Source organism: Eptesicus fuscus, chromosome 5 (genome assembly GCF_027574615.1).
Source record: "Eptesicus fuscus isolate TK198812 chromosome 5, DD_ASM_mEF_20220401, whole genome shotgun sequence".
In the NCBI taxonomy this organism is placed as follows: domain Eukaryota; kingdom Metazoa; phylum Chordata; class Mammalia; order Chiroptera; family Vespertilionidae; genus Eptesicus; species Eptesicus fuscus.
Window position 1 is genome coordinate 70,077,573 of NC_072477.1, and position 14,533 is coordinate 70,092,105.

Genomic DNA, 14,533 nt, shown 5'->3' on the forward strand with positions numbered 1-14,533 from the left:
CGAATTAAATATCTTTTTTCAGTATGCTCTCTGCAACTATTATGAACTTCTTATAGCTTCCTCATTCATAGGAAATCTTTAGGGTTTCCTTTTTCAAATGTAAGACTATTATTGGTTTCCCCAAACAGAAGCAGATCAGAGTGAACAAATAAGTTGAATAAATCACTTTATACTTGGTGTTAATAAGAACAGTATGCTTCTTCATAAAAAGAGACTTTTCTACAAGGCATATATATTTTATTATCATAAAAGTTTGCTAACAAAAAAATGAATCAAGTAAATGTTACATCTTTAAGTATACAATTTCTCTCTTCATTTTTATAATAGTTAGCACAGATTTTCTTGGCATACATCGCTTTACTTGACACAGGTATTTCTCACACTAAATTAGGACAACACATCCAAAGAAGAGCATGTCCTGAACTGTTTGGTTGAAATTTTCCACAAAATAAGAAACCAAGAAGTTGTTTACACATTTGCCTCAAAAGAAGCAGACTAATTGTGTTAACTGATTTATTAATCTATGAGGTTCTTTGTCCAATTATTAAAAGTACAAACAGACTAGGGAGAAATTTAAATGTCTAATGCACCTCAAAATCTTTTTTTTCCAAAGGTTAATTCTAATTCTAATCAAAGCTACTCTAGATAGGCCCCTTAGGTTTCATGCAGGTTAAAATAAAATAATAACAATAACATTACCTCATTGGCCAGCTCCAGGAGCACTGGGGCAGCTCCATTTTTCCCCACTCCATGCAGGTACCTAGACAAGACAAAGCCAAGTGGTGTTGCAGTGACAAGAAAAGGCCAGCATAGACTTGTCAGCATCCCCTGTGTGTACATGTTTCTCCTGGGCAAATGCCACGCTCAACTCTAGTTAAAGTATGCTACTGTCACAAGAAGGCATTGAAGGGAAAAGGATAACAAAACAACTGACCTCCAAACCACTGGCAATTAACCAAAGTGGGGGGCAGTAGGTCTGGGCATATAAGCCTCCCCTGTTTTCACTTCCCAACATGTAAAGTGAACATAGAGGTGATTTGGGAAAAAACAACAACACACGATCCCTATCATCCTGGCTTTATTATGAACTTCTTATACCTTCTCACCACAACCATCACACGGAAAGGAAGTAAGTGCACTTATGATTTGAAAAAAGCATCCATGGCCATGGCCGGTGTGGTCAGTGTTTAGAGCACTGGCCCTCACACCGAAGGGTCTAGGGCTTGCTTCCTGGTAAAAGGCAGGTACCTGTGTTGCAGGTTTGATCCCCAAACCTGGTTGGGGTGCATGAGGAAGGCAATTGGTCCATGCATCTCTTTCACCTCTCTCTCCCAGCTCCTTTCCTCCCTCCCTTCCACTTTCTAAAAATCAATGGAAAAAATATCCTCAGGTGAGGATTAACAAAACAAAAAAAAGCATCCATGAACCCATATCACCTTTTTATTTATTTTTGTTTCATAGGACTGGTTGACACCTTCTTAGAAAAAACTGGAGCAGACTTGCCATCAGTGGGTCAGTACTCCTTTACCAGGGAATACAAGCCATCATCTTACCGGCCCTGCGTTTCTGTCATAGCCTCTAGCTCTCCTCACCTCGAAACACACTAAAAACAAAACAAACAAACAACAAACAAACAAAAAAAGACACCACAAAAATCCCCCAAATCTATCCCCCATATGTGATTTTTTAAAAAATAAAAATCTGGATGTACCATTTTCCTCCTTAAAGCACTTCAAAGGCCCCACATTAAATCTCAAAATTAAATTATAACCACTTAACAAGTTCTTATAAGGTTCTTCAAAGTCTGGTTCCCACCTATTCTATTTGGTCAGCCTCATTTCTGTTCCCCTCTTCAACCTTCACCAGGAGAACTCCTGATTCTTCTTATATGTCACCCACTTCAATCTACCACAACCTGGAAGTCAAGTGTCCCTCATGTACATTGAGGAGCACCTTGTACAGCTCTCCATCATTTAGCACAGTATATTGTGTCTGCCGGTTACTTGTCTACCTCAAACTCATCCCCCACTAGAAAACTGAAAGCTCATGAAGTAGAGGAATTGTATTTCAATCAACTTATTAAGTCTAGCACAGTTCTTGGCTTATAATAGTTGATTATATTATACTAGAGGCCCAGTGCACAGACGGCTTTCCTATTGGTATGTCTACTGCAGCCTGACTTCATGATGTTTTTGTTTCAGATTTTGTGTCTCCTCAAAATAACTGAGACTCTCACATTTCAATAAATGTGAAGAAATACAAACATATTTCTGTATTCTCACTATTACCCACTCAACTGTTCTTTGAGTAACCATTCAAAAAGGAAATATTTTTATTTCTGACCTAAACTATACAGATAATCCAATAAAGTATGTTCATAGTTTAATAATTAAATATACTTCTTACTGAAACTAATATTTTAGAAGTCAGCTCTTAGAGATCTTAGAAATCATCTACTGAAACAGCCTTTTTACAACGAGAAGGCGGATTATCAGAGGGCAGATCCACGGCCTCATGGTGGATCCCCAAATTCCTAGGAAACACTCCATGCTCCTTCACTTCAGTTAACAAAGGTTTAGAATCTGAACATACTTTTCAATGATGGCCTAAGACTACAATTTTTACAAATACATTTTCCACATGTAAATAACTTTTCAGTCTTTCTTTGGAGGGTCTGAATGCCAAAGCAGTTGCTGGCTTCACAGGTCTTGAGCCATTCTTAATTTTATGTGTATGACTTAGGTTGTGACTTTAATTTTTTTTTTCATTTATTTTTTTATTGTTTAAAGTATTACAATAGTAGTACATATGTCTCCTTTTTTTCCCCAATTGACTTTCCCGCAGCCTCCCCTACCCCTGGCACATGCCCTCACCCCCCTCCCAGTGTCTTGAGTCCATTGGTTATGCTTATATGCATGCATACAAGTCCTTTGGTTGATCTCTTACCTCCTCCCTCCTCCCCGCCAACCCTCCCCAGCCTTCCCGCTGTAGTTTGACAGTCTCTGGTTTCTATTCAGATCGTATAAATCTTTTGCCTTTTACATAATTTAAATGTTACTTTCACTAAGGATATTATGACTTTTGAGTAAATCAATTCAAACTTTGCAAAGACCTGTTTACAGAGGAATTCTCCTATATCTTTCTTTAACAGACACTACTACTGAAAACTGAATGAATCTTTTATCATATAAAGCATAGTGTAAAATTCTAAATTCAATAACTTTTCTTTTCAAAAACACTTCTTGATTCTTAAAAAATGACCCTACAAAAGCATGACACCAGTATTTTCTCTATATACTCATTTCATTCATAAAATTTTCATGCATAAAAATCATTCATCTAAAATTAGTACCACAGAAAGGTTGACCTGTCCATCTTAAGTGTAATAATCTAAGAGCATATTTCACAGTTTTCCTTTCCAATGTGCCCTTAAAATATTAAAGAAACCAACAATTTCTAATAAAACCATTACCATTTACCATTATAAATTATTCAGTCATATTACAAAGCCAATAAAAATTTTAAAAAGAGCTATTTAAAATATTCTAAACATCTAAAATGTTTGTTTTAGAATGGAATGTGAAAACTATTTATAGTAAATAAAACTGAAATTAAATATCCCATGAACACTATGATGTTGATTTAATACTCAATATTTTCATTTTAAAATATAAAACCTCCGTTTAAAATGTCACAGTAGTACATTATTATATATCTCTATAAGTCCTTACTTGGTATATGTCTTTTTTTTTTTCTTGGAATCACTAACCCAATACCTATGATGCAAAATAAAACTGAACCAAAATTCAATCTTATTTTTTAATATATTTTTCAACTTGCAGACCTAAAGAAGTAAATGAAAATTAATTTGAGAATTTGCATACATACATGTAGATATATGTATATATGAATATAAAGATCTATACAAGCCATGCACTTACAATAAGTTTCCAGTAGTCAATTGAGATTTCATAATATTGTAACAATTTCCTACATAGTATGTATATACACACTTAATTGAGACAGTCTCACCATATTCTTTAAATCTATAAAACAAAGCATTTGAGAAATCCTTCAAAAATATATTTGAAGACTTAAATAACAGACTTAAAACAAAACACTTTCAAATGTTATATAGAAAATTAATTTAGTAATCTAATTTATTCATAATTATTATTACAATCAATAGGTACTATGATACCCTCTAGTGGGGCAGGCAGGTCATACCTCTGGTAATAACTTTCAATTGCTTCTGAAGTATGGTGTTTGGCATGTGTTCTTTTAATATGTTTCTGAAACAAACAGAAAAGAGTTTTATGTTGTGTCACATATGAAGTTCAAGTACAAAAATGACATATTTCTTCATCCCAACGCCTAACACATAGGGCAAACTGAATAACAGCTTGGGGATTGTGGTGGTGGTAGGTCGTTTTTCCTTCTACTCCATGAACCCATGCATTTTAATCTCCACTGCTTGGCTGGGATGTCTTCAGACTGCACCACAAGGTACAGTATGTATGTAAAAGCCAACAGGGTCAGAGTAATTGAATCTAAATAAGTTTGCGTAGGGTGGCAGAGGGCAGAGAAAAACTTGTTCCCTTGAAAACCTTTGTATTAATTTTCCCTCAATTCAATTCCATCTAAGTCCTCTGCACTCTAGTTTTACAATCCAATTGCCATTTTTAACCAGGACGAACATTGCTTAAAAACAACTTATTTGAAAACTACAAAAAGTAATTCCATCGAGACTTGCCACTTGACTGACACCTGTCATCTCATGATAAATGACTCCATTTTCTGCCTCTCTTGCCTTCTGCCACTCCAGCAATGGTCATTTATCATCATCTCTGTCAGCAATGGAAAGCGGCACTGACAGTGCAAGTCAGCAAACATTTAGCACATGGAACCACGCAACACAGGGAAATTATTATTGTCAGAATAATAATGGTTTAGCATAATTTATTACAGGTCCACCAAATAAGCAAAGGCTAGATGTTATTAGACAGATGGATGGGTAGGCTTGGCAGGCCTCCACTGAGACGCAGGCGGTGCTTGATGTGGAAAGGAGAACATCCTCCAACCCAATCAGAGAGCTGGCAGTTCAATTACAAAGAAATAAAGGGACATTCATCATTCAATTAGGCACCTGTCAACCCTCACAAAGGAGAAAACTTCTAACCTGGTACTCCTGGGAGAAGATGCTCAGCAGAGTGGCCTGCGATTGACTGGAACAAATAAAAGAAGGACAAAGTTAATTACTGGAGTGCACGGCAAAGAAACAAAAGAGAAAGGAGCTTCAAAGGTAGGCCTGCTGCCCTGTAATCTAACAGAACATGAAAACAAGTGTGGAAAAGTTGTTCCAGATGAACACCTCAGACAAAGGCTTCCTGCTGCCGGGTCAAGGAGAGAGAAAACGGGAAAGGGGAAAACGTGATGGTCTCAAAGTCAAGTATCCTATGATGTGGATCTTTTTTTAAACTTTAGAATGATTGTAAATCAAATCTGTAGCATGCAGACCAAAAGCAGGTTAAGTTTGTTTCCATTAACAAATGGGAGAGTTAAGCCTCACAAACAATAGGAAATGTGCAGTGCATTTGTTGGAAACATTCTGAAAGTGGTTTTGTTAGCGGATAGGTATCCTCTTCTGTAGCTATTTCAGATTCAGGGGGAAAAACTTTGGTCTTCATGAGAAGCAGCACAGACCATTGGAACATTCCCACTGATACGGGTGTGCTTTGAAAATAGAAGTTTTCATGGCAGGAAGCTGAGGTCCTTGAAGTGAGTCATTCCCAAAGACTGCCATACGCCGTCTGCATCTAGACCCCATGCAATGTCAGACACCTGCCAATGAAGCCACCTGGAAAACATTCTTCCCAAGTGAGAGTTTTTCCTATCACAATTGTTAACAAATAAAAATGGAATGGAATACTTTTCTCTCTAAAAAAAAGCAATCATGCCCTATTGCTACTCTTTTTGATTGCCCTCTGTAGATACAGCTACCTATCATATCTTGAAAACAATTATCTCTGAAATATTTTCCTACTAAACGCTATCTGAACAAATTTCAGTGTTAATAATTTGACTTTTACAGTATGCCAAAGCACTGTGAATAAGTAATTTTTTTCCTATTCAAGAATGAAACCTCTTGAGCTCATCATAGGTAATTTGGGAAGTGTAAAATAAAAAAACAATGACAGCATATTTCTTTATTCACTGTCTCATTTTTTTTTTTATCATTTTCTGTGTTCCTTCATAGATTTGGCTTCTTACCCCTTTCCACTCTTCTTATCAGATTACAAAAAGTAGGTTGAAAAAAAGACATAAAAGTTTACTAAGGAAAACTGGTAGTTACTAAAGGATGGTTTCAATAACTCAAAAATACTGAGGAATTAGTGAATACAATTACAAATTCATTATAGTCCAATTTCCCTTTAAAAATGGAAACCACCTTTGAAAGAGTCAACTTTATATATAAAAACTTCTTATTATGCCTGGCTTACCTGAGTTTTGCATGCAAATTACAAACCCAAGTAGGATTGCTGACAACTACCTTCTAAAAAAATAGCAAAATTACACCCAAATCTTTGTAAGCCACTGAATGTTAATACATTAGATATTTTTGTGTAATAAATGGAACCTCTCCTCATTGTAAAGCAAAACATATTTATGTTAACATAAAATTTTATGGTAGACAGAATATCTGTTGCAATGTGTCAAAAAATATGATGGAAAGAATGTGCTTGTGATGCTCAAGTTGAGGACCAATGACTAAAGAGGAGGAAACTAAACTGTGAATAAATTTTAAAAATGTAACTGTAGCTGCCCAGAATGGTAAGGCCAGATGAGATAATGTCTTTAGCCGGAAAAATGTCTTTAAAACAGTTTAGAATTCAACTAAAACCCTGGACAAAGACTATGGAGCAATCCGTTCTCTCGATGGCCAAGAGGATTAGAGAGAAGGTCCCATCTTACACTGGGAGTAAACCCTGGCTAGACCTAAAATGAGAAAATGAGTTACTTCACATGGTAACAATAGACAGCCAGGCCTGGCTCCAAAATGCCTTGGGTTTGGTGGACTAGACATAGCTGCAGAGAACTGCATGACCTCCGCAGTAGTTTGCCAGCCTAGCCTCTGCTTCTGTATGTGCTAAGCTTATAGAAGAGGGTTCCGAACAGCCTCACACATAAAGAGCAGGAAAGTAGTTTTAGTGCAACTAAGACCTTGACTCCAGGGTATAGTATTTGCATCTTTCTTCCAATGTGTTAATTCTGAGAAGGTCAACCTTGAATACCACAGTCAGTCAGTCAGCAGTATTCACTAAGTATGCACAATGCCCTAAGGCCATGGGTATGGGGAACTAGAACATCAAAATAAAACATTAAATGAAGTGGACAGGAATTGACTTAGAAGAAACTTTCAAAGAATGTGTACACACATTCCTACCCCTCCCCCCGCCCAAATTAAAACACTGTCAAATATTCATATATTTTTTAGGGATCTGGTGAAGTAAATCACACCCTGAACGTTCACATATTTCAAGACTGCACTGGCTTTGTAACATATATCGATCTGTCACTTAGCATATAAATTTTCATAGTCAAAAATACAGTCACTTGATTTGCACAGATATCCAATATATTATTAAAACTTCTTCAAAAACCAGCTTCCTGTTTTTTCCCATGCTACCCTCCCAGACTAAGTTCCTCCCCATGTCTGAGAAAGGAGCAGTTGGGAGGAGCCCTAGATGGCTATGTGAAACCTCGCCCAGGGATGACAAATGTCTCTATGGAGCAGCAGCAGCCATGTTGCAGCAATGAGGAAACAAGCATGAGGACAAAGCCCATAGCGGGGATGGTGGGACAGAAACTGAAAGAGCCCAGTCCTTGAGGTGGGATGCTGTTGAATAAGAGACCACGAATTGAACTGACCAGCCTCCATGCTTCTTTTGAGTAACAAAACATTTGTTTTAATCCTCAAAAACAAAGGAATAAAACTGCCCAGGTTTCTACGTGCCCTGGTAAGGAGGTGCTCCATCAAGATGGCCTGTGTATGGGAGGTTAACACATGAAAGGGGTTGTCCATTTTTACACTTTCTAAATCTCTTCCTAGCTGGCAGCTACTATATTTGGCTTCCTTAAAATTGTTCCTCTCTCTATCACTGTGTCACTAAGTTCATGTGCCTAGTGATCATAAATTGGTATGTGTGATTTTCCTGTACAGATTTTAAACATTGACGGTGTACTATTTAACCTTATTCTACATTGCATTCAAGACACTTCAGATGCCAAGTGTGTAAAAACAGGCAAAAACAAACACACACACACAAACAAAAATAGTTCCCCATATAATATTTAACTCAACATGTCCCCCAAGCCATCCAGCTAAGACAGTCACCTGAGGGATGTTAGAGAAAATGAGGGTTGGGTGGGTACAGCACAGACTAGGAGCAGGACTCAGCATACACTTAGTTGCAACATCCATAATGAAAGGCAAGTCCTCATGCTCCCAGGTGGACACTTAAAACAAGTAAAGTCCTAAGGAAGAAGATACCACACATTTTATGTCCTTCCTCTTCCCACGTACCAAATCTCTGAAAAGAACCATAAAGAAATAAAACCATTATTTAATTTTCAAGCTCCTTTTGCTACAGAATCTAGGAAGCATAAATGTCTACACTCTAGTGAGCTCAAAATTATCTGAGCAAAATGAGTATTATTTCTGGGACTTGGGGAGCAATAAACCAATTAAAAGGAGATAAGTCAGGATACTCCTACAAAGCATTAGGCTTGGAAACCTCACAATGACAAGGCACAAACACCCTCTCTAAATGTGTGAAAGAACACACGGGAACACTGGCTTTATGTGGCTTCCGATTCAGAGAACTAGTCAAGCAAGGTCTGCTATGAAAGTACATCTGCCCTCCCTCCCACACACCTCACCCCCTTCAAACACACACCTACACGCAAATTTGAAAAACAGAGCTGTTCCCCCCTCAAAATCAAAACAGAATTCAATAAAAGAGCAAGACTTGGTAAAAATACCACTAATTACTCCCCCGCCCTGCCCCCCAGGAACATACAATGTGTAGTGGAAAGAATCTGGGAAATTACTGTGGAGAAAACAGGAAAAATAGTTAAACTAAATTCAGGAAATAGAGAAAAATTTATCCATCATACTACCCCTCATCCATTCTTCTTTCTGATTTCTGACTTCATATTAAGGATCCAGAATACAGTTTATGCCTAATCATAGCAAATATTTCCATAAATGATTACTAGTATATAGGTGAAAGCATTAAGTTTAGTAGTGAAAGTCTTAAAAGGTATACTTATATTGTATATAGGAAAAAAGTAGTTACTGTCCCAGGCACTTAATTAATTTGGCTGATAAGCTTAAGTCACATACAAAACAGCTCTACAACAAAAGCCAAGATTTATATACTCGAGCACTTTATTCAGCTTCAACAACCTTCTAAGATAGGTACTATTATTATCCTTATTCTAAAGATGGAGAAATGAAGGAATAAAAATTAAGTAAAATACACAATTAAAGAGCTAAGATTAGCAGTATAGCTAGAAATCATATCCAATTCCAAAACCCAGACTTTTAACCCCAGCGTTAACTTGCTTTGCTAAGAGTTCCCAGAAATTGGTTTTGCGCATCATGTGTGCTAATACCCCCACTTGAGCATTTACATGTTACATTACACTCCAAATAACCCTGAAAGGTGAGCACTGTTAGGGTTTTGACAGAAAATTAAAGCCACAGGAGGTCTAGCATTTTAATCAAATTCCATGGCCTTAGACAATAATCCCTTTTTCAAAAAAAAAAAAATCAAATTACAGTTTTCCTTTACTTAACTACATAAAAATGCTGTTCTTTTCTATCGTGTTGAAGGGTAAAGGAACTTCTGACTACAGGAAACAGTCATGGATTAAAAAATGTTGGGTAATTTCTACGATTCTCTCTGCAGCTAAGGTATATGTTTAGTTAACATACACCATTGTCTGGAGTCTCTATGTGACTGCACATGTGTCTTTTGCTCAAATGCTATTTACTGCATATAAAGCAGCTTTAAAGCCTCCTCTGAACAGCACAGGTATAAACCCAAGCCTTCTCTGAACAGCACAGGTATAAACCCAATCAATCTCTATAGATGACAATATCTTCCATAGGTATTAATTTTATTATATAACTAGAGGCCCGGTGCATGAAAATTCGTGCACTCAGGATGGGAGGGGGGGTCCCTCAGCCCAGCCTGCGCTCTCTTGCAATCCAGGACCCATCTGGGGATGTCCACCTGCCAGCTTAGGCCTGCTCCCCTGGGGATTTGGCCTAAGCTGGAAGTCAGACATCCCACCAGCAGCCCAGGAACCCTCGGGGGATGTCCTGCTGACGACTTAGGCCCGCTCCCTACCTAAGCCGTCAGCAGGACATCCTTAGTGCTGCCAAGGTGGTGCGAGAGGCTCTCGCCACCGCCGCTTCACTTGCAGCGGTCAGCTCGGCTTGTGGCTGAGCGGAGCTCCCTTGTGGGAGCACACTGACCACCAGGGGGGCGCTCCTGTGTTGAGCATCTGCCCCCTGGTGGTCAGTGTGTATCATAGCGACCAGTCGTTCCTGGTCGTTCTGCCATTAGGGTCAATTTGCATATTACCCTTTTATTATATAGTACTAGAGGCCCAGTGCACGAAAATTCGTGCAAGGGGGTGTGTGTCCCTCAGCCCAGCCTGCATCCTCTCCAATCTGGGACCCCTCTCACAATCCAGGACTGCTGGCTCCCAACTGCTCATCTGCCTGCCTTCCTCATTGCCCCTAACCACTTCTGCCTGCCAGCCTAATCACCCCCTAACCACTCCCCTGTCAGCCTGATTGATGCCTAATTGCTCTCCTGCCAGCCTGATTGCCCCTAACTGCCCTCCCCTGCAGGCTTCATCACCCCCAACTGCCCTCCCTTGTAGGCCTAGTCCCTCCCAATTGCCCTCCCCTGCTGGCCATCTTGTGGCAGCCATCTTGTGTCCACATGGGGGCAGCCATCTTTGACCACATGGGGGCAGCCATCTTGTGTGTTGGAGTGATGGTCAATCTGCATATTACTCTTTTATTAGACAGGATATTTAATAGTTTTCTAGTTATAAAGTAATACAGGTTTTGCATAAAATGCAGAGATGTTCACTGTTTGCATTCTGGTGTGTAGCCTTCCTTAGTTTTCACCCATGTCTGGTGTGAGTACTGTGTGAATGTATTCATAGACAGATATAAATTTTGTTAAATTGCAGTGTTTTAACATACTTTTTATAACATATCTTTATTATATGATATTAACATTTATCCATACCTTTACATATTACTTTTTTCAAAATTTTACTGTAATATGAAATTTACAGTAAATTCCACTTTAAAAAAAAAGGGAACAAATATATAGCTGAACGAATACATAATAAGCAAGACCATGTAACCACTTGGTCTTACACTGCTGGCACCCCAAAAGAAACTCTTTCTGATCACCACCCTTCTCTCTCACAAATTAATCTGATCTTAATGTTAACTGCTTTCTTGCTTTTCTTTATTGTTTTATCACCCCAACATGTATCCCTCAATTCCATAGGTTAGCTTTGCCTGCTTGTAAATCTCACATTAATGGAACCACACAAAGTGTGCTCTTTGAAATCTGGCTTTTTTCACTCAACAGTATGCCTGTGAGAGTCACCCATGGTCATTTAAGTGCAGATACTTCATATTCATTGCCATATAGTACGCCATGGTATAAGTGCATGCCACATTTATCTATCCTATTGTTGATGAAACCTTGAACCCAGTCTTTTACTAACGGCAATGATGCTGCTGTGAACATTTCTGTATGTGTCTCTTGGTGCACATCTTATTTGAAAAAGATAGGTATAAATGTAGAAGTGGAGTTGTGGGTCATCCTGCATGCAAGTGTCTAGCTGTGCTATATACTGTCAAACAAATTTTCAAAATGTTACGAACAATTTTAAACTCCCATCAACACTAAAGGGGAGCTTCCATTGCTGTACAATCTCATCACACTTTCTCTGAGTCCTCCACTTGCATTTTCGTGTTCTTTGTGGTACCATTTGAAGTGCAGAAGGTTTTTATTTTGAGAAAATCCAATAGATCAAGTAATGTTTACTACTGGTACTTTTTGTGTGTCTTTTCTAAGAAATCTTTACCAACAGTCATAGACATTTTCATATGTTTTCTTCTAGAAGCTTAAGAGCGTTAGATTTTATACTTTGGCTTATGATCTATCTTGAATTTATTTTGTGCAGCTTGTCACAGTTTGTTTTTGTTACTTTCACACAGATATTCACCTGACCACATATCATTAGCCCATTTAATTATCTTGGTGCCTTTGAGGAAACAAAATATCTGAGCGTCTATTTTGGAATTTTCTAATCTGTTGACCCCTAATTTATATGATTTATCGTTGCACATGTATCACAATGTTTTGATTATTGTAGCTAAATCATGTAATTTAATGTAAGTACTGATATATGTAGATTTAAATGTGCCATCTTACTAAATGCTGTCTAATCCACTATACATTCCTATTCTCTCCTTTTTTGTCTTCTCAATTAATTCAATACTTCTTTGTCATTATATTTTCCCTGGTAACCTAAAAGTTTTACACTCTTCCTACTTAACCACAAGCCTCCTCAATTTATCAAAATTTATTTGTAATTGGAGATTAAGTGCTACCTGGAAAACATAAAATCTTTACAACACTATGTAGAGTTATCCCCTCCTGACTTATAGGATATTACTGATGTTGTTTTAATTCTGTATATATCTTAAAATTCAAAAGACATTACTATTGTTTTTACAGTTTCTATTCACTCTGATTTACCCACATGTGTATCATTTCATTGCCCTTCATTCTTTCCTTCTCCATTCTTCCATTTGGAATAACTCTCTTTTAAAATTCCGTCAGTGCAGATGTGTTGGTGATGTCAAATGCTGGCTCTTTTCAATGATAATGTGTCTTATTTTTCTACTTGGTTTAAAGACGTTTTTATTTTTAGTTTTTAGAGTTTTAATTCTGTGGTATTTAGTAAAACCCACTTAGAATTTGTTGGACTTCTTAAATATGTAGCTGGATACCATTCATCACTGGAAGAAATATTCTCAACCACTGTTTTTCAAACATGGCTCTCCTTCTCCTGAAACTCCAATTAGCCCTCCCTCCTATATCCTTTATTTTTCACACTCTCTTAATACACTCCACCTTTCTGTTATTCTATGTTCCATTCTGAGTATTTTCTTCTGACCTATCTTCCAGTTCAGTAATTCTCTCTTCAGTAATTTCTGTTTTGCTATAAAATATATCCATTGAGTTAAATCCCCCCAATTGCAGTTACTGTATTTTTCACTTATAGATTTTCTATGTTTCTTTTTAAAATAAGTTCCCTGCAGAATGTTTCAATCTTTTTTTAGCATCTTCAATAAACAACAATTATAGAAGTTCTGTTTAGTACTTCCAATAACTAAGCTCCATTGACTCTATTTCTTACAGTTTCTATTGGCTCTCATTCACACTGTCATGTTTTCTTTTATGACTGTACTAGAGGCCTGGTGCACAGAATTCGTGTACAGGTAGGGTCCCTAGGCCTGGCCAGCGATCAGGGCCTATTGCGGCCTTCCTGCTGCCAGCCGGGGCCTCCCTTCCCTGGCTGCCAGCTGCCGGCCAGGGCCTTCCTTCATTCCACGCTGCCCCCTGGTGATCAGCACACATCATAGCAAGCGATCAAACTTCCTGTCTCCAGGTCGAACTCCCGAGGGGACACTTTGCATATTAACCATATATATTAAGTGCCATATTACTTCAAAAAAAGATTTATAAATAATTTGAAGACTGGAATGATGTTGTCTTTCTCCAGAGAGGATTGTGGTTTAATTCTGAGAGCACTAGGAGTACAAAATCAGCTTGGTCCAATTTTAGGAGGCCAATGAGGTAAACTTTAAGTTGAAATACAGTAATGTAGACTGTTTATTTTAGTTCACATTTAATCCTAGGGCACAGTCCTTTAAGGTCCCACCTCAAATCAAAGCCTGGGATTTATAAGAGCTCCCACCTTTGGGGGGGTCCTAATCTTTAAGCCTTGTCCTCTAGCCCTATAAAGCTGTCAAAAGTTCTACTCAGGACTTGGTTGGACTACATCTGATGCAAGGGTAATTAAATTAGAATTCAATAATTAAAAAGTTATTTCTGCAAAACCTTTATTTTTAGAAATTAAAAAACTACATCCCTAACTAACTCATAAAAAAGAAATCATGATGGGAATAACAAAAATATGCAATATTGAGCAATGATAGTGGTATGTATAAATAGTTGTAGAAAATTATTGCACTAATTGGATAGTAGAAGAAAGAAGAAAGGAATTTATTTTATTCTAGAAGGTTCTAGCAAACTGGAGATCCTAGTACACAAAATAACAGAAAAAGAAATAAGAGAATCAAGAACAAATTTCAACTTAAAGTTTACCTCATTGGCCTCCTCATTTGTAGATGAGA

The 14,533-nt window shown here is 37.7% G+C and overlaps 1 protein-coding gene across 4 annotated transcripts in view; it reads right to left on the reverse strand.

The window, feature by feature from the left end:
* The window catches only part of CDIN1 (CDAN1 interacting nuclease 1), a 264,777-nt gene that overhangs the window by 204,652 nt on the left and 45,592 nt on the right, over positions 1–14,533 (reverse strand). For 3 of the 4 annotated variants that reach the window (XM_054716375.1, XM_008142974.3, XM_054716374.1), the window contains exons 2-4: positions 5,180–5,225; positions 4,228–4,292; positions 700–760 (exon numbers count right to left, since the gene is read on the reverse strand). In XM_054716375.1, coding sequence (XP_054572350.1) covers positions 700–760; positions 4,228–4,292; positions 5,180–5,225 — 172 coding nt within the window. Of the gene's footprint in view, positions 1–699; positions 761–3,941; positions 3,984–4,227; positions 4,293–5,179; positions 5,226–14,533 lie in introns of those variants that run through there. The other variant, XM_054716376.1, reaches the window with a different exon arrangement.